The following is a 17665-nucleotide window of genomic DNA, read 5'->3' as shown; positions in this document are numbered from 1 at the left end:
TGGCACCACCGAGTTCCTGTAAATGACAGATAACAAAGCAAAGCACCACAGAGCTTTCGCACATTTGTGCCAGATCTGAATCCAGATGGGACTAGACTCTTCTGTCATGTGAGAAAGTCACAGCTTTGCCGTTTGCTGAATTCCACTGAACATCTGAATCACACATGTGCACCACACTCTGAATAAACAGCTGCACAAAAGCTTGAACAACAACACGGACATTTTTCTAGGTGATGCTGAAAGGTTTATTCCTTTTCTCATAGATTTAACACACAATAGATAATAGATCAGTACTGGCATTTGTAGCTGCTCAGAGAGAAAGGGACAAATTCACACATTTTTACTCCACACTGTTTTTTTTTAACTCTTCTGCATCCATTATTCTCCTCTTTTAGAGTTGTGCTTTGTTAAAGTAACAGATGTTTAGGCTGCGCTGTTTGTTATTTTAAATTTCCTGAATCCCACAAATTATGAAGTGATGCTGCAGGTCAGACTCCAGGACGTGTGCTTGTCTCATGCAAAAAACATCTGACTGAGATTCCTGGAGCAGAGGACTGTATCTGCCAAAACAAAGAGTCTCGACCTACGGAAAAACTGACTAACAAAGAAATCAGCTTCATAGATTAGAATAATAAACCTAATAAGTGTTTATTTGCAGTTGTAAGGAAATTTATTTATGAAAAAAAACTATGCAAATACACAAAAACAATCAGAAAAGACTCAAGAGCTTTAGACAGTTAGAACAATCCTATTTAAGGCGCTTATCTGATATTACCAATCAGAAATATGGCTAATTCAAGTCCAATTAAGGCAGTAAAACAGTTTCACCCAAGTAAAACTAGGAAATATCTTCTCCTTAAATTAAGTACAAAAAACATATTCAAATATATGAGAATATACAGTATAATATAGAAAATTCCCTTAAATCAAAAACCTAGAAAAAAAATCTTTCTAGCTTTTTACAGAACAAGATTAGAAAACAACCAAAACATTCCTTTATCAAATACAGTTTGCCATTTTAAGAACTGTAACAATGAGCTTTGTCAAGATGTTACACAAAATACATTCCACACAGTGAACGTGCCTACAAACCCTGAACTAGATGATTGACCTGTTATGAACTGTTACCACATAAACAACAGACAATACTGAACATGCTCCTGTTAATATGGACTAAAACAAACAGTCACAGGATAAAGGACAGAGAAGTCCTAGACTTTCCACTTTATGTGGAAAAATACATGAAATAGTAGGAGGCTGGAGAATTTGTTCTGGCTCATTTCCACAAAAACTCCATCTCTATCTTTGTGGAATGTTGTTGATAACGACCCTGTAAACCAAAAGAGTATTGGAGCTAAATTACTACTGGCTGCTCAAATAGCTTATGGTGAACTCATTCTGGCGTTTCGTTTTAAAGAAAAAAGGCAAGTACTCCGTGTGTGAGGGTTTTTTTAGATGCTAATGTTATGTTGTCGGCTGTGCAATTATCACAAACATGGGAAAGATGCCTTTAAAACATCTTTAGAGAGAGTGGAAGAAAAAAAAATACTTCAGAGATTGCACAAGCACCACCGCCGCCACCGCAGGCCATCAGAAATTTAGGATCTGCACATCAAACAGGTCACACACACCCTCATTTCCGTCCAGGTGGAAACTATAGTCCATGCCTGAGGAGAGAGGACAGAGGCTTTAACGTAGAGTAAGAGGAGCTCATCTATTGGATCGGACCTCACAGACCAGTTCCGTAGTTAGATGCTACTTTGTAGCCAGATGTCAGATTTAGTGCAATAATAATCTTACCGTCAGTCGACATCAGCTCTTCAATCAAGTCAATAGTTTCTAGAAAGGAAATAAAACATGTTTCTGTTACAAATTACAACCAAAGATGAGCTGTAGCAGAATGTTATGAAGCCATTTTGTCACTAGTCTAGTTTCCTGCCTCACCCTCTTTGTCCTCTTTCATGTGGTCTTCAGCAGCGTTGAGCTTCAGCAGGGTGCACACATCCAGCACAGACTGGAACTCTGGGCCCAGAAGGTCCATCTGCTGCTGCTCCAACCCAGCTATTGGCTGACTGTGACACTCTGCAGGAAACAAGGCAGCCATAAAGCACTAAAGTAGTTACGGTATATGCAACCAAGACGAAACAACATGATGCTTCACCACCAACAGAAACAGTCCTGAAGACAAAAGAGTGAAGATTCTTCAGAGAATACAAGTCAGGAAAGACTACACTATGTTGTAAATCTCTATTGTACTTTACTGTAGTATTTCCTCATTTTTTGTGGAAGGAAGGTCAAAGTGAGTTTCCCTCTGATGATATTAGAGGATGTCTGCTACTGTATCACCCAGACTTACAGACTTATGTTTACAAGCTTAGAGCTACAGTGACTTATCCTTTTATTATAAATTAGAATAAGATTTCACTTCTCATCTAAACTGAAAGTCCCCATTACAAAACAAGCAAACACTAGATTTAGCGTGTTACCATGACGTGTTGTGGTAAAAAGGCGATGCAGTGTGTTTCACAGTATCTACTGGAGCGCTGCTAATCCACCTGTCAGTTTCACTGTCTAGAAGCGGACCATGTAGTCTCTTTTGCTTACAGTACCTTCTATCTACAGTAAATTATCAGACGTTGCAAAAAGGGTGAAATTGAACCACAGGCTGCAAAGCGTCACCTCTCAGCTCTAAAGTGTGACAGACAGAAACCGTGGCCACATGTGTTTCACCATCTGCCAACATCTCTGCCATCTTGTTGATTTCAACACTTTTTTTAACTGTTACAGATTTTTTCTAATTCTTTAACCGACTTTACATTTTGTTGCCCTATAAAACCTTTGATGTGACACAGAGCTTTGATTGTTGCTTTAGGACATAATCCAGTCGAACTAGAATTATAGATGGAAGCAGTAAATTCTTTCAACTATTTCCTGTTCTTGCATGTTGAGCACAGCGATTTGATATTCTGATATGTCTCATACAACCAATACAGAGTCAAATTCACATGATTCATTGCGTAATCCGAGAGCTGTGTGATTTACGGACAACACAGTTACGAGTTACTTTCAGTTCTTGGACATGAGAGTTTAACAAAGTGCAACAATGTTTTGTCTCTACTTTATCACTACAGAACAGAAAAGAAGCAACTTTAAGGCAAACACTGCAGCTGTATGGCTATATTCAAGTAATGCAGTCTAATAAAGTAGTTCTGTACAATACACTATTAGATTTGGTTTTTGTCAAATTATCATTTCAAAGCCCGTGGTTTTTGCTGCTATTTTACTGTACTAGGCAAAACATTTTCCCGTTACTACATTGAAAAGGTAGTTTCAACAGAAACCGACTAAGGAAGCACTGGGTGTTTTGGGTTGTACTGTATGCTGCAGTCATTCAGATATTATGAAAATGGTCAGTTCTACGAAAAAATACAAGGAGTAGAGAGGGAGAAATGTTAAGAGCAGTGCCAGCTGCACTTCACGGAAGACTGGCAAAGCAATAAAAGTTGATACTAAATCTTGTCTAGGTTTTGCCAGAGGGAACGCGGGAGCACAACAACAGAGCAGTGCTCCTCCCCTGTGGCCCATGTACAGCAGGCAAAAGGCCACAGTACAGTATGTATGTATGTAAATGTTGCTGTTGTTGTTGGGGGATGATTCCACTAGCACATGAAGCAAAAGTATGTGACTTTCTCCACAATGATCAGCTCAGTGTGAATTCAACAGCATGAGTACAAAAAAGGTCAGTGTGTAATTTGACACAAAACAAAAGTGATAGTGAAACGAAAGTCAACTTTGGATGAGTGGAAATGCTGAGAAATGCACGTGGAGGGTGCTGTACATCAAGGCAGCTGAGACAGGCTCCAGCCTACATGCAGCCTTTACGAGGACCAGTCTGGATGATGGATGTTCTTACCCATTTGTGCATCTAAAGGGGTGGAGGACGGCGTCAACGCGTCGTCCTGTTCATGCGGCACCATCTGGTGGTCTGAGCAGAGAGAGTCCTGGCTGCAGTAGGAGGAGGTAGTGTTGGGAGTGGAGTAAACAGACGTGGAGAGGGGAAACCTCAGCAGACTGGCCGGGGTGTTGGGTGGAGTGAGCATGAGGCCGATGTCGTCGGTAGGTGGCACGGGGAAGACCACGGGTGTTGTTGAGTCTGAATCCCTGTTGATAAGGAGCACCTGGATGGGTGCCGATTGGCTTCGTAGGTTCACTTGGTACTTCTTCTGACCAACCTGGCCCCAAAACACAGCAGCATATTAAGTGTGCGGCCATAACAGCAACATTCATTGAAATTTTGTTAGACTACTAGAGAGGAAAATGTAAGAAAAATATATATATATTACTGCATTTAAAAATCAGTCTTTTTATGAAAGCTAAGAACTGTTTTGTGGCTGTGCCTCATTAGCAAGCTTGTTACACTTCCAACCGTTTCAGGTAGAGGCACCTCCAGCTGCGTCCCAGCAGGAGCCACCACAGCGAGAAGAGTGTCTCCACTGAAGGCACCGCAAATGTCTTCATGTGTCACATATTTATAAGTGGCCAAGAGTTAGGGAAACGAAAACCGGTTTATGTATGGAAAGAAAATAAAGACAAACAGGAAAAACAGGAGCACATTATAGGATTAGTCTGGCTGTGATTCCACAAGAAAAGCAAATCAGGTTTCAGCGCAGCTTAAGAGCATTTTCTCTCTTCAGTGCTCAGCAACGTTAGAAGGATCCCGCCCCCACAAAAGACGACTAGAATTACAAACTAATACACTATAAAATATTTTCCTTGAATGACTGAGGTGAAGCCTTAGATATTACAACAGTGAGCTGTTTAGAGCCATTTTAGAACGATGGACTGTGGACATGTTTAATGCCAGAGTGTACAAGGATATGTGTTGGTAATGGGATCGTGGTTCAGGTGTTTGATGTTATTCTCCAGCCATGTCTTCTGGTTGTCCAACTCTTTCTCCTGGGCCTCCAAGTCAGAGATCTGTGCCTTCAAGACATTTACCTGCTCCAGCACCTCCTGCGTTTGGCTGCCTGTGTTCTCACCTCTGTAAAGGAAGAAAGATTAAAACGTTAGGAAAAGTGTGCACCAATCAAATGTGAAGATGTACACAGTTCCAGTCAGCATTGGCCATGTAGTGGGTTGGATCCTGAGAGTATGTGAGAAATTAGCCAGTAGAAAATAGCAAATGCTCTAAAATGAAAGAATGAATGTTCCCAAACCTCCACTGGATAATATTCTTGTTCTTCTTCTCGATCAGCCCGACTCCTTCCAGCACGTTAGTGATGTCGTATATCCTCCTCTTTTGCTTTACTGCCAAGCTGTCTGCAGCCTGTTATTCAGACAGACGGTACGTGACTTATTCTGACAGCTTCACTCAATCCTACATCACATTTCAGTCCCCAGCTGCTTTCTGGAGACCTCCAGTGGCAAATAAAAGGAGTCTCAGTGGAGTCACTAAAACAGGCTAATTCTATTATGTGTGGTCCAACAAACAGTAATTAACGGTTTTAAATTGGTTTTATTTGCCTGCTTCATATATATAGGGCAAAGTTGACCAAATTAATGAACACAATGAAGAAACACAATGTGTTTTAATCCAAATATTAAACACGTCCTGTTTAAAAGGTAACTATTCATTTACTGTATAAAGCCAGCGAAAATACGGCGAACAAAGTATGTGTCGTGTGGAAAAAAAAGATAATTCAACTTTAAAAAGACCGAGAATGATTTATCACAAGTAACTGTGCTTAGGAATACATGGATAGCTTTGAGTTCCCACTAGATGCTAGTTAGCGGACCACTTCACCAGCTAGTTCCGATCCAGTGAACCGGCGGCGGCTAACAGTTAGCTAATGCACCTGTTGACAATCAGTGCACCTGACTGGGCCCGTGTTTGACTGACAGCCCTTTGTTCACGTCCGCCGCCGGGAAGGTCGCGCGCCGCCAAGTCCGACCCACCCCCACGGAACCGCGGAACGGCACCGAGCCACTGACCACTTTGAGGTCCAGGACGCCGTCCTTCGCCTCCTGCAGCAGACTGACAAACTTCATGGTGAGGAGCCCCAAACTTTTCTCGTAGCGGCTCGGTGTCGAGCGGACGGTCCCTGTCGTCTCAAGCTCCATTTTCTTCCTTTCAACCAGAACCCCGTCGTATTAATTAGCGGCCCAACCACAGATAACCACCATTTCTTCGTGTTTATTTAAGGTTCGCGTCACCTCAGTAGGACGACGGAACCACCTGTGGGGAATTAAAACCGCCGTTGAGGTACGTTAGATTACCGTTACCACAGCAACCCAGGTCCCGCCCCGACCCCCCATCAATGAAGCCCCGCCTTTATGACGCCTCACTCCGCACATGACCCCGCCCTCCCCGTCCTGAGCGGGCAGACCCGCTGTGATCAATCACCCCCACACAGGTGACAAGGGCTGTGTATATTTACTCATGGAAAGTACAGTTACTTTGTAATATTGGTACTTGCACTTTATGGTTTGTTCATATTCACAGTTCAGAGGGTTGCATGATACTGTACTTATAGTTTAATTTATTTTAAATTCAGAAAGTACATATAGAAAAATCTTAATAAAAACATAATTATAGTTTTACTATTTAAATAACCACCAGTCATATACTGAGACATTAAAATAAGTTGTAGTTTTTAGTTATTGTACTGATACCTAAAACTATTTCATTTTAGTAAAGTGCAACTTTTCCGTGTTTCCATGTAGTTTTAGTCCCTAAAAATTTAGTTCTGTGCATAGTGGTAACTCTGTCCAAACAAAGAAAAATCCACAAAAAATATAATTTATTAGATAAAATCATATTTAAATACAATTACCTAATACAAAAATTACAAACATAAAACTATCTACTATTTTACCTCCTATCTCCATAGCTGTGAAAATAAATGACACTTCAGGTGTTAAAAGTCTTTTAGCACGCTTGTGAGACGCTTCATTTTCTCCTCCATGACTTTCTTCTTGGTTTCCATCTCCTCCAGAAGATGACGCATTTCCTCCTCTACTTCAAATACCTGAAGTCAATATACACAATATCAGCTATAGAAATCAAATCAAACAATTAAAATAAAAGTGCTTTTATTTTCCAGGTATCTTCATCTAGAGGTCAGTTCCAAGATATTTTTGTAGCTAATCAAACATGGTTTAATTAGAAATAAACCCCAGTGAGCCTGGTGTCTTTTGTCAACACTTAATGACTTAAATGACGTAAAAGAACTGGATGTTTTTATATTCGGGCCTTAGTTGCTCTGCCCTCTAACCTGGACCAGCATGAGGTATGTCAGATATGCTTTACCTTTTGATTCGCTTGTTCTATCTGTTTCTGCTTTTCATTAGCCAGTCGTAGCAGCTCAGTTTGATGGGCAGCCTGGATAGACTCCAGCTGCCTGCGAAAAGCATCATCCACACAGTGTAGCTTCTCGACTGCAGTTCTGCAGGGCAATAAATAAACACATATTAGGTGAGATGATAGTAAATGCTGGTGACTGTGAATGCATTATTTTAAAAATGAGGCACTGACAAAGTGCTGGAGCAAATGAAAAAGAAATTATGCAAAAGCCTCATGTTCTATATGTGGACTTGAAGTAGCAGCAGTAAACGGTTGAATAGATTTGTCTCTTCAGACATGTAGCATACTTGTGTGCTTCTCTTGCTTTATCTTTCTCTTCCAGGAGCAGGCGTTCCTTAGAATCAAAGTTCTCCTTCATGCGCTTTACTTGGTTTTCTAGCAGAGAGAGCAGGTCGGCTTTCTCCTGCCACTTCTTACTGGAGTCTCTGAAAGAGAAACACAATACAGAAGGTTACGGCTTTATCGAGTAAAACAAAAAGAGCAGTTTTCATCCATAAAAAATACTTTGTGCGTGTAATGGGAAACTTGCCTGTAAACCCTCTTAACCTCCTCAAGCTCTGCCTCTTTGTCCTCAAGCTGCTGTTTCAGATCCTCCTTGCGTAGGCTCAGGTGCTCCAGCTGCTCCTTCAGCTCAGCCTTCTGGGCCGTCTCCTCCTCCTGCTGCTGCTGTAACCTCTTCTGAGTCTGGACTGTTTCGTCGCGCAGCCTGCGGATCTGATCATCACGCTCCTGCAGGGCCTAAACCCCAGAAAGATGGGAAAGAAGAGAGAACCCATTTCCTCAATATATCAGGACAAACTGAATAGCTAAATGCATAGCTATTAACCTATAGATACCTCTTTGAGTGTTCTTATGGTCTCTGTCTGATCATCAACGATTTTTGCTTTGATTCTAAGGGCATCGTTGTCTCTCTCATTCTGTTTCTTTTGTGTCTCCAGCTCAGTGCTCAGAACTTCTATCCTGGCTTCTAGGCGTCCACGATCCTGAGCTAAGGATACTCCTGGCAAAGAAATACACATGAAATTAAAGGTGATATTGGGTTTCTCATTAAAACATGTGTGAGACATTGCCAAAGCTTTGCTTTTTTATATTCAGGTAAATTAAAATTCTCCTCTGTCAGTTACAAAAATAAGTGTTTGTCTAGAATATCCACTAGATGGCAGGCTTTAGTTGACACCGTTAAAAGAAAGCCTGCACCCCATGGCTTATTTAATGTGGAGTCCATGCACCTTCCTGGATGTCTCCCACCTTGCTGAGCAAGCTCCTGGCCCCAGATCCTCCTCTCTGCCCTGAGGCCATCAATCACGGACTCCTGAGCTGTGAGCTGAGACAACAGTCGCGCCTTGTCTTTCTTGAGCATCTCGAGTTGCAGGCCGAGGCGTCGGTCCTGCTCCACCTCTGCTTCCACGGAATGCAGACGGCTCTGCCAGAGGGACAGAGGCAATATTAATGATCAACAGCCATCTGTCAAGGCTGACAGATGCAAAGATACCTGAACCATTCAGTATTCATGATGTCTCACAGACGTCAGACTCAGGGAGAACATTTTTTAAAGGTTAATGCCTGATGCCCAGACTTTGCCACCTCTGTTGTAGGAACATGGACAGTATGAACAGTTTCACAAAGCAGTTTCTTAATGTCCTTTCTCTGATCTGATTGGCACGGTACCTTCAGATCAGTGACAGCCTCTTTCTTTGCTTTGATGAGCTCTGAGATGCGGGTCTTCTGTTCTTTGACCATGGCTGTGAGCTCCTGCACCAGGGACCCAGACTTCTTCTCCCTCTGCTGTGACTGGGCAAGGCTCGCCTTAAGCTCCATCATCTCTGCAGTCATTTGATCACAAGCCTCCTTCAACTGCAGAAAGGTAGTGAGAATATGCAACTGAATGCATAGGATGTTCAGGATGTAACAGAGTGAAGGGATTTTGGTCATATTGTGATTGACAGTTTTATCAGTCAAGGTCATATTTGAGATCCGACATGAAAAACTTTAAGGTTAGAATTTTTTTATAGCAACCAGATACAGATTGCTAGGTTTGCCTCAAACCTGCAAAGGTTAGAAAAGTGGAAAATAGTGCAGGGGCCGCAATCAAGAGTAAGATTACATTTCCTGCAGAGGCTGAATGGAATCTGTCACTGTAACAAGACAGTACAGACGTAGTAAACCCCAATCCTTTCTTCCTGTGGCAATCACAGAGAACCTGTCCAACAAAATGACCCTAATTCAATCTCTGCTGTCACCATCAGGCTGAAAAGGTTTATCTAGATTGGGGTCAGTTCCAGTTTAATCATGTCACTTTGATACACAGTAGTCATTCTCATCCGGAGTGAATGTAGAGTTCTGTTCAGAAGTCTGGAGGAGGACAGCACTACCATCTGTAGGTCTATAATCTTTTTCTACAGTAGCACACCTCAGAGAATCGAGCAGCCTCGATGGTTAGTGCCATGCGGAACTCGTCCTCCAGAGCAGCGTACTGCTTCCTGCCGTCTGCCAGCTTCTCCTGCAGCTCCGCTTCCCTCTGGGAGTGTCTCTGTTCCACTGATGCAACTTCTTTCGCCACTGCTTCACGGAAATCTGCCCCTCCAGGCTGCAACCGCAGCTCCAGCTGTTTTCTGTGAAAAATAACGCGAATAAGAACAAAGCACTTCCCTTGGTGTAGGTTTACACGGACACAACTAAAATATCTTTCATATGATAAAGAAAAGGTTTTCAGGAGAATAGAAATAAATTCAACCTTCCAGTGATCAGTGTAAGTTGTTCCAGATGTACCTGTGCTCCTGTTCCCTGCACGCGAGAAGTTCGTGAAGCTGCTGCAGTTTGCCTTTGTGCTGGCGGACCGAGGCTCTCTGGATGTCCAGCTCTCTCCTCAGAGCTGCTGCCTTGTACTCCATCTCCTGGTATCGCTTCATCTGAAGATGGACAGCCCACGTTTTATATCACGCTGTCACTCTATGATCCACTTTCTTCTGTCTACATGTATTTACTCAGAATGACCCACTTGTATATTCTAACTAATATTGAGAGTGACTGTTTCCAGCACAAAAAAAGAGAAAGGTGTTTTTATTTATATGCACACGTTTTTTTACGTTTTGTAATATTTTGACAGTGATAAAAGTGTTCTGAAATAAAGCAGCCGCCACACCTCCTCAGCCTGCTGGCAGGCCCTGAGTGCCTCTCCTTGGGAGATGCTTTCCTCCAGTCGGTGCAGCGCAGTCTTGTGTTGTTCTTCACTGCTGCGGGCCTGCTCCAGCTGCTGAGCCAGGGACTGACATCTTCCCTCCAGCTCCTCAACGCAAGTCTGCATTTCGGATCGCCCTGATCGTTCCTTTAGCAACAATTCTTTCAGCCTGCATGGGGAAAATTTCCAACAGCATGATGAAATTGTGCAAGGGCAGCAGGAGTAATAACCCAAGTTTTTTACTGTATATAGAAACTAAATATAAGCAACTACTACCAATTTTTGCGATGCCCTTGACTGCCCTCTCTTATTTCTGTACTAAAATGTGATAGCCTGTGAAATTGAAGAAATCTAACTATAATTATAGCGTAGTCAACATCTTATCTCAGAGATGGAAAATGGAAATATAGTGCAAATTGAAATGGGGAAAACAATTATGCAAAAGTGCAGTCTGGCGGAAAATTCAAAAGAAGAAAAAAAAACAGGCTTGGAGACCCACAGAACAGCTAAAACTCCCAACACCTCATATAACGTAGTTTCCTCATTACATGTGGCCTGATGATTCATTTTCCCTCTAATGAGTGAGACTGTCAACATTAACAGCCGTGTTCATTGTAATTAAGACGCGACAGTCAAGATTTATTCATGTAATACTACTGACATACGCTTTCACCAGGCTTTTAATTACAACCATAATGCAGATTTATTTGAGCAGGGTGTGACACGAAGGAGGTGTAGTACACCTTTCTGACCTGCGCTCTGCAACGAGCAGAAACAACGCACAGAGAAGAAGATTTAATTTTGGATAATTATAACCTCCGGAATTGAAATATACAGGAAGGTAAATGAGAAGGATGGATGTGTAGGCCACAGAAAGCTGCAGGCTAAGAGTGATTTTAATGGTGGGGTGGAAACTCACTGTTCAAGAATGAGGGGAAAAATTGACGGTCATTTATTGTGAGAGTGACAGCTGAAATCCACAGAGATTAGTTCATTTGTCCTCTCCTATCACAGTAGAGTACTACACTACTTTGTGTTAATTTGTGTACACAGTGTATTCATGTGTATGTGTTCTTACCGGTCTGTGGTGTGCAGGGCCATGCTCTGGAGGTCTTTTTCCTCACTGACCTTCATCTGGACGCACTTCAGCTCCTCTGTTAGCTTCCTCACAGCCTGCTCAGCTTTCCAGCGTCTCTCCCTCTCCTGGTCACGCTCCTCCACGATTGTCTGAGTCAGGCAGACACACAAAAAACGAAAAGCATCACAACAACTAGTTCTACTTTGGCTTAAAGGTGAACTTTTTTCACACAATGAAGAGACTTAAATAATAGAGTTAAATATAAAAAGAAGAAAAGTAGCCGGTTTATTAATTATACATGAAACTAAGCTATTTCTGTTACTTCTAATTAATATTTATTTATATATTTTTTCACACTAAGCATCGTAACACAAGATTTTAACTTATAAACACTATTATGTATCTCAAACCACCCTAAATAATAAAAGCTCAGCACTTTTTATTGTGTAGTTGTATCCACAATTCTGTCCATCTATGTACAGTTTCAGTAGAAACTCAAACAATAGAAGCTTTTCTGATCTGTTGGTACAAATACATCAGTGGCCACCTTTTTATAATATATTTATGCCTTTAAAATAGACACTGCCACTCAGCCTGAAGGTGACCCATCCATTCTTTACCCTGTAGGTTTCCTCTTCCTCTGTGGGCTTATTTTTCAACTCTCCTGGACCCTTAGCAGCTCTCACAGGTCGTCTCGGTGTTGGCCTCACTGTGTCTACACCTCCTCCGCCGCCAGCCTTCCTCCTGGGCCCCATCGCAGACTTTGAACTCTGCTGTTTATGATTCTCCTGATCGCTGCACATAAAACAAATCCCAGTTATTGAACCCGGTGTAAAATTGATTATAAACAGCCCTCAAGCGAATGTCTGGCTCAATAAAGGGCAGAGCAAATGACTCGCTTACTTTTACAAGCAGGCAAAATTTGAACAACTTAGGAGTTGAATTTGGAGCCATTTTTTAAAATCACCTTGCTTTTGATTAGGAAAGTTGGGACCTGAAGTTAAATTACTGAATCAGAAGCATATGTCATCAGTGGCTGATGAAGTAAGATGAGGGTGTAGACCACAGAAGCGTGGTCATTAATCATGGAAGTAAGATGTAATTTGTAACTTCTAAGCAAGAGGAGGAAAGTTTATAGCATCACAGAGGATTTAGCACAGCTTCCAGGTGAGAGGTGTAAGGATTTCCTTTATCATAATGATACCTGATCATAATAAATTGAACTGAAATTGTGGTGTGCTTGATTGGACACAGATGGACACTTTGATCAAACCAAACAACATTCCCAAACATTTCTTGAATGATTGTAAAAAGTTTGAGACACACATTCCTGAGGACTTTGGTGCTTTCTGGATGTGGTAATTAGCTACTATAATGAAATCAGGGAGTACACATTTACAGTAGACATGAAGACAAAACTAATTATTTTCACTACAGAGTAATTAGCATGACAACAGAACCATCTGCTTGAGCAGAGACTTGCAGGCACCTGTCTGATCTCCTGCTTTTATTCTCCTTGGTGGTCAGCGTTGTTGTCACACTGTTGCGATGTTTGGGGATCCTGGAGCGCCGTCTGTTCTCCTTCCCACTATCACACTCACTCTCTGACGTGCGGTCTATGTCCCGCTTGGCTTTCCTTACCTTCACCACAGCTTGGGCAGAGGCACTACATCTGTCACCTGGAGGGGCCTGGATTAATGTAGCAAAAACACTGATAATATTGAGGAGAAAATAATAAATATTTCACAGACTTTGTCTGTGGATAAACATAAACTAAATAATAAATGAATAAAGAATATATGGCAAAAATATTTAAACCTAATTCCTAATAATAAAACATAGTGTGCACTTGGCGCACACACAAGGCAACACAGCCTCAGTGTGAATTAAAAACCATTAATGCAACTCAAATATAGGACATTCACGCTAAAAGCTAAACAAATACTATGTGCTAAGGAAGCAGGTAGACGACCCAGATACAGGTCTGGAACACATAAACACATCTTTTTACCTACTCTCACCTAGTGTATACTGTACTTCACACACAAACTCTTTCATATGTGAGTTTGAGGCTTTCAGTAGCATTAAATAAGCACCTTCTGAATGAGCTGGGACACCTGCTGCTCCAGTTTCCTGATGCGCTGTTCATTAATAGGGTCTGCTGGGTCAGTCACAATGGAACAAGCTGGTTCTGTGACTGGATCTGGGGCCATTTCAGAGGCAATCCGCTGTTGAAACTGGGTCAGCACCTCATCAATACGTGGTGTGTTAAAAGAACCATCATCTTTAACCTGAAATACAAATTTAACTTGTAACTTTTGGACTTGTATCTACATTGTATCTACATTATATTCCAGAAATTCAGAGATTACAGAAAATGTGCTTTTTCCAAAAGCTACTTGGGCTGCAGGGTAATACAGCAGCTCAATGATCAGCACTGTCACCTGTCAGCAGGATGGAAGCAACTGAGGCTTCCAATCTAACACTGTTTCTTTTGTTAACACGTTTGGGAGGGAAAAAGATGGGTTCTGCTGGAAAAAACCTGTTCCTTATTGCATGTCTAAATGAATTTTCAAAATCCAAACACAGAAACAGAAACAAACTTAGATTATGTAAAATAATATTGATCATTATCAAAATATATATACCTTTATTTATCTCTATTGCTTTTCTTCATGCAAGGACATTATATTTTTTATGCAGACTGCTCCAATAATAATAATAATAATAATAATAATAATAATAATAATAATAATAATAATAATAATAATAATAATAATAATACCAAAATATGACAATTATTATATCTAGATTATAAATAATTGTAGAATCATAAATTACCAGTTCCTTGTGACTAGCATCTGAGGAGAGCAGGAGGTCCACATAGTCTTCCAGACCAGGGATATCACATGGACTACCAAGACCTACATGTGATGGATTTCCCAGGCGGTCCAGACCATTCAGAACAGAAATCTGTGGTAATGATTGCATGACAATGTCCCAGAAGCCTGCAGCACAACAAACACACACACACACACACATGCACGCACACACACTGAGCTGTATGACCAAACATAAAAATCATTATTCAATACAGGCACATGCTTCACCTCAGGTGGTCAGTACTGTATGTTGCATACTGTAGCATCAGTGAACCCATATTGAAAATAATGACCTCTCTTCTGTGTCCTTGTGCATTATTGATTCAGCTCACTTAAGGAGGACTGAGGACTTTTAATATAAGTGTATCAATGTATATTGACAAAGATTATTGTAAATCCGTAAAACAGAGGGGTCTCGTATTTCAAGAGAGATTTTAAAAACTACTTTGACACAATATTATTACTGCTGTCAACCCAATTATGAGAGTATAAAAAAGAAAGAGAGAACAGGCTACAGTCAATACAATCAGTGACTGTCACTTTAACCACTGAGTCAGTCTTTTGGAAAAATCTAATTATCTTCTGGATTGACTCATCAAAAATAGGAAGGGAAGAAAGAAGGATAATTAAAATTTTTGTTCAAACATTATTAATTAAATATAATTGGTAGATGATAACACTAATACAAGTTGTACTTGTGCACACACACTATGTACATCACTGAAACCTTTGTGTCTTAAAGGCTTTTTACTTATAATATTATTATTAACTTTAAAATATATGCTCAACACAAGACCAGACACCAAAGTACTTGAAAATAAAATGTTCATGTTGTACCTGTCGATCTACACACAGGGTTGTCTTTGCCGTCCTGGCTCAGAGTGACCTCTTTTAAACCTTGCAGTCCTAACAGGCACTGCAGCAGGTGATCAATACTGTCCAAGTGGTTGCCATGGAGACTGAGGTGCTTCAGCTTGTACTCATTGCCATGAAGATACAATAAGCCTAATGAAGACATCATGGATTAACCAAATGAAATTGCTTGTTAGTATTTGAATTTGGGTGCTACACATTGTTCACTTAGTATTTAACTCACCAGTGAGATTATTTATTTGATTATAGGACAAGTTCAATCTTGTTAGGTTCACGAGTCCATTCAGTCCTGTGGTAAAAAAAAGCAGATCATAAACATGAGTTGATCACGAGAGCCAGTAAGAATTACTAGTTACAGTATTTCTGTGTAAGCCCAACAATAGTGACTCACCTTCAACTTTGCTGATCAAGTTACAAGATAAATTTAAAGTCCTCAGAGAAGTGAGAAAACTAAGTCCCTCAATCTTGGAGATGGAATTAGAGGAAAGGTCTAGATGGCGCAGGTGCCACGCTGCGCTCAGGCCCTCGATCCTTTGGATGTGGTTGCAGTGGAGGTTCAGTGATGTTACAGTGGGGATGAGGTGGACATCCAGCAAACTGAGATGATGAGAAGATGAAGTAACAGAACGATTATCCACCTAGTACCAAGACCTTCACTGTTGTATCCAAATATAGTGAACTAAACGTCTTACACAACGACTCTAAATATTTCGTTACATTGAACAGTGGAACCAACATATTACTGTAAATAGGAGCTGTTACCTTCTGATCTTCTTGTCAATGAGACTCAGCTCCTTCTCTCCCATAACGACAGCACACATACGACGTTACACATAACCTTCATCTATCGCTTGGTATTGTGTGTTTTAAACGTCTCCTCAAATGCTTTTCAATGTAAGAAGTACTTGTTATGAACTAACGCCAACGCAAATCTTTAGCCTGTAGGCTAACACAAGTTTAGCGACCGAGGCTGAAGGAGCCAAACCTGACTCACATCGCTCTTAAAGTATAGTTTACTCTAGCTGCGTAGCTCACAAGTGTGACGTTATAGTTTAAAACACCCAACAACCACTTTGAAGTGGCTGAAACACTCGCTGCTCTTGTTTGTAGCCTCTGTCAAGTTGAACTAGGCGCTTGTGGATTACACTTCCTGTTTACGTGACGTAGGCAACGGCAACATCCGGGATAGTGACGACCCCGCCCAAACCCAGAACCAACTCTAACCCCAAACCCACACCCATGACACGCTGCTACAAATCCTCTAAGATATTAGACTACGTGCAGATATATTACATGAACTCAAAATACTCACATACATCATTTATATGTTAGTAATTTTATGGGAGTCATTTATTGCATAAAGCTAAACATTGTAAGATGAGAAATGAATCACACCTGCACTTGGAAAGTGAACTGGACTTAAAAGGAGCAATAACATTTAGTAAAGCGTCCAGCACCAAATGTGTAACTGGTATAAATGTAAGACTGAATTAGGGGAAATAGAACACAGATTGATAAATAATGTATTTAACAAACACAAATATGTTTCCTTTTGTGCTTTCTTTTACTGAAACACATTAATTCATGAATATCTTTCATCATAAAGTGTCTCTGACCCACAGCGCAGTGGAAGCTGCTTTCTGCAGGTTGTGCATCCTTGCTCAAATCACAGATGCATTATAAAGATCCTGACCCCTATTACGCCCATAATTCCTATGGCAGCCACACGAGCTGGTGATTGATTCAGTTCATCCCACACCCATGGTTGTCCATATTAGAGGCGCTGCATGACTGATCATTGGGCTCACTGGCTGCTGGCCAGCGAGGATAGAACCAATTAAACCTGCAACCCAGCCAGTGGGCCCCTTAACCTGTAAAAATGATGATGTGGTGCTGATGAAGTGAGCGAATTAAAAGCACCATCTGTTGCTGCCTCAGCACCCATTATCAGCTGTAGGTTTCAAGGACACTGTATTGTTAATAATTGGATGAATATTCGCAAAGCCAATTAGAGCATAGGACTAATGCACAGGAATGGTTTGATTTAAAAAGCAGTGGGGGGGATTTTGCACTAAGCATCATACTGTGCCTTTACTTTCACCTTGCGACTATTATTTGTCTTTTAAATGGCTTGTGGGAAAAGTTATGTGACGCAAAGTGAGTTTATTCATAATGTTAAAAGCATAAAGCCATAGAAGTGCTTAAGATAAATATGAATATAAAATATTCATATTTACAATGAAAGTGCTAATACAAGGATTGGAAGGAAAATGATATTGTTGAACATGTTC

General features: G+C 41.0%; 2 protein-coding genes across 4 annotated transcripts; both read right to left on the bottom strand.

The window, feature by feature from the left end:
- Positions 1 to 632: 632 nt before the first annotated feature.
- Positions 633 to 6343, bottom strand: e2f5 (E2F transcription factor 5). 3 transcript variants are annotated; one of them, XM_055503829.1, is made up of 10 exons: positions 6214 to 6343; positions 5992 to 6127; positions 5217 to 5326; positions 4883 to 5041; positions 4427 to 4538; positions 3914 to 4232; positions 1945 to 2082; positions 1801 to 1839; positions 1632 to 1667; positions 633 to 1330 (listed from the first exon to the last, which is right to left on the bottom strand). In XM_055503829.1, exons 2-10 carry the CDS (start codon positions 6118 to 6120, stop codon positions 1212 to 1214), a joined length of 1161 nt encoding a protein of 386 aa, XP_055359804.1. In that variant the 5' UTR covers positions 6121 to 6127; positions 6214 to 6343; the 3' UTR covers positions 633 to 1211. The 3 variants fall into 3 exon arrangements, with proteins under 3 accessions (XP_055359804.1, XP_055359805.1, XP_055359806.1); XM_055503830.1 differs by having other exon boundaries at positions 4445 to 4538; positions 5992 to 6308; XM_055503831.1 differs by having other exon boundaries at positions 1550 to 1667; positions 5992 to 6306.
- A 440-nt stretch (positions 6344 to 6783) lies between these two features.
- lrrcc1 (leucine rich repeat and coiled-coil centrosomal protein 1) lies at positions 6784 to 16542 on the bottom strand. Its single transcript, XM_029132677.3, has 19 exons — positions 16137 to 16542; positions 15766 to 15971; positions 15598 to 15663; positions 15339 to 15506; positions 14461 to 14627; positions 13716 to 13910; positions 13109 to 13308; positions 12240 to 12414; positions 11620 to 11768; positions 10506 to 10710; positions 10133 to 10272; positions 9774 to 9975; positions 9032 to 9217; positions 8612 to 8786; positions 8200 to 8363; positions 7893 to 8101; positions 7651 to 7788; positions 7310 to 7445; positions 6784 to 7028 (listed from the first exon to the last, which is right to left on the bottom strand). Exons 1-19 carry the CDS (start codon positions 16193 to 16195, stop codon positions 6918 to 6920), a joined length of 3051 nt encoding a protein of 1016 aa, XP_028988510.1. The 5' UTR covers positions 16196 to 16542; the 3' UTR covers positions 6784 to 6917.
- Between the last annotated feature and the right edge of the window lie 1123 nt (positions 16543 to 17665).

Source organism: Betta splendens, chromosome 17, assembly GCF_900634795.4.
Source record: "Betta splendens chromosome 17, fBetSpl5.4, whole genome shotgun sequence".
NCBI classification, from domain to species: Eukaryota; Metazoa; Chordata; class Actinopteri; order Anabantiformes; family Osphronemidae; genus Betta; species Betta splendens.
This window is presented reverse-complemented; position numbering and strand designations above follow the sequence as displayed.

What these genes read in the sequence shown, in the direction of transcription:
- e2f5 (XM_055503829.1), bottom strand. Translation starts at nt 6,120, where the DNA reads ATGGAGCTTGAGACGACAGGGACCGTCCGCTCGACACCGAGCCGCTAC. An exon ending in GCGTCCTGGACCTCAAAGTG is followed by an intron (nt 5,327 to 5,991) that starts GTCAGTGGCTCG and finishes TCTGAATAACAG; the next exon opens with GCTGCAGACAGCTTGGCAGT. An exon ending in CCACCTGGACGGAAATGAGG is followed by an intron (nt 1,331 to 1,631) that starts GTGTGTGTGACC and finishes TTTGGTTTACAG; the next exon opens with GGTCGTTATCAACAACATTC.
- lrrcc1 (XM_029132677.3), bottom strand. Translation starts at nt 16,195, where the DNA reads ATGTGTGCTGTCGTTATGGGAGAGAAGGAGCTGAGTCTCATTGACAAG. An exon ending in GCCCTGCACACCACAGACCG is followed by an intron (nt 10,711 to 11,619) that starts GTAAGAACACAT and finishes TTCCCCATGCAG; the next exon opens with GCTGAAAGAATTGTTGCTAA. An exon ending in TGCAGGGAACAGGAGCACAG is followed by an intron (nt 9,976 to 10,132) that starts GTACATCTGGAA and finishes TATTTTTCACAG; the next exon opens with AAAACAGCTGGAGCTGCGGT.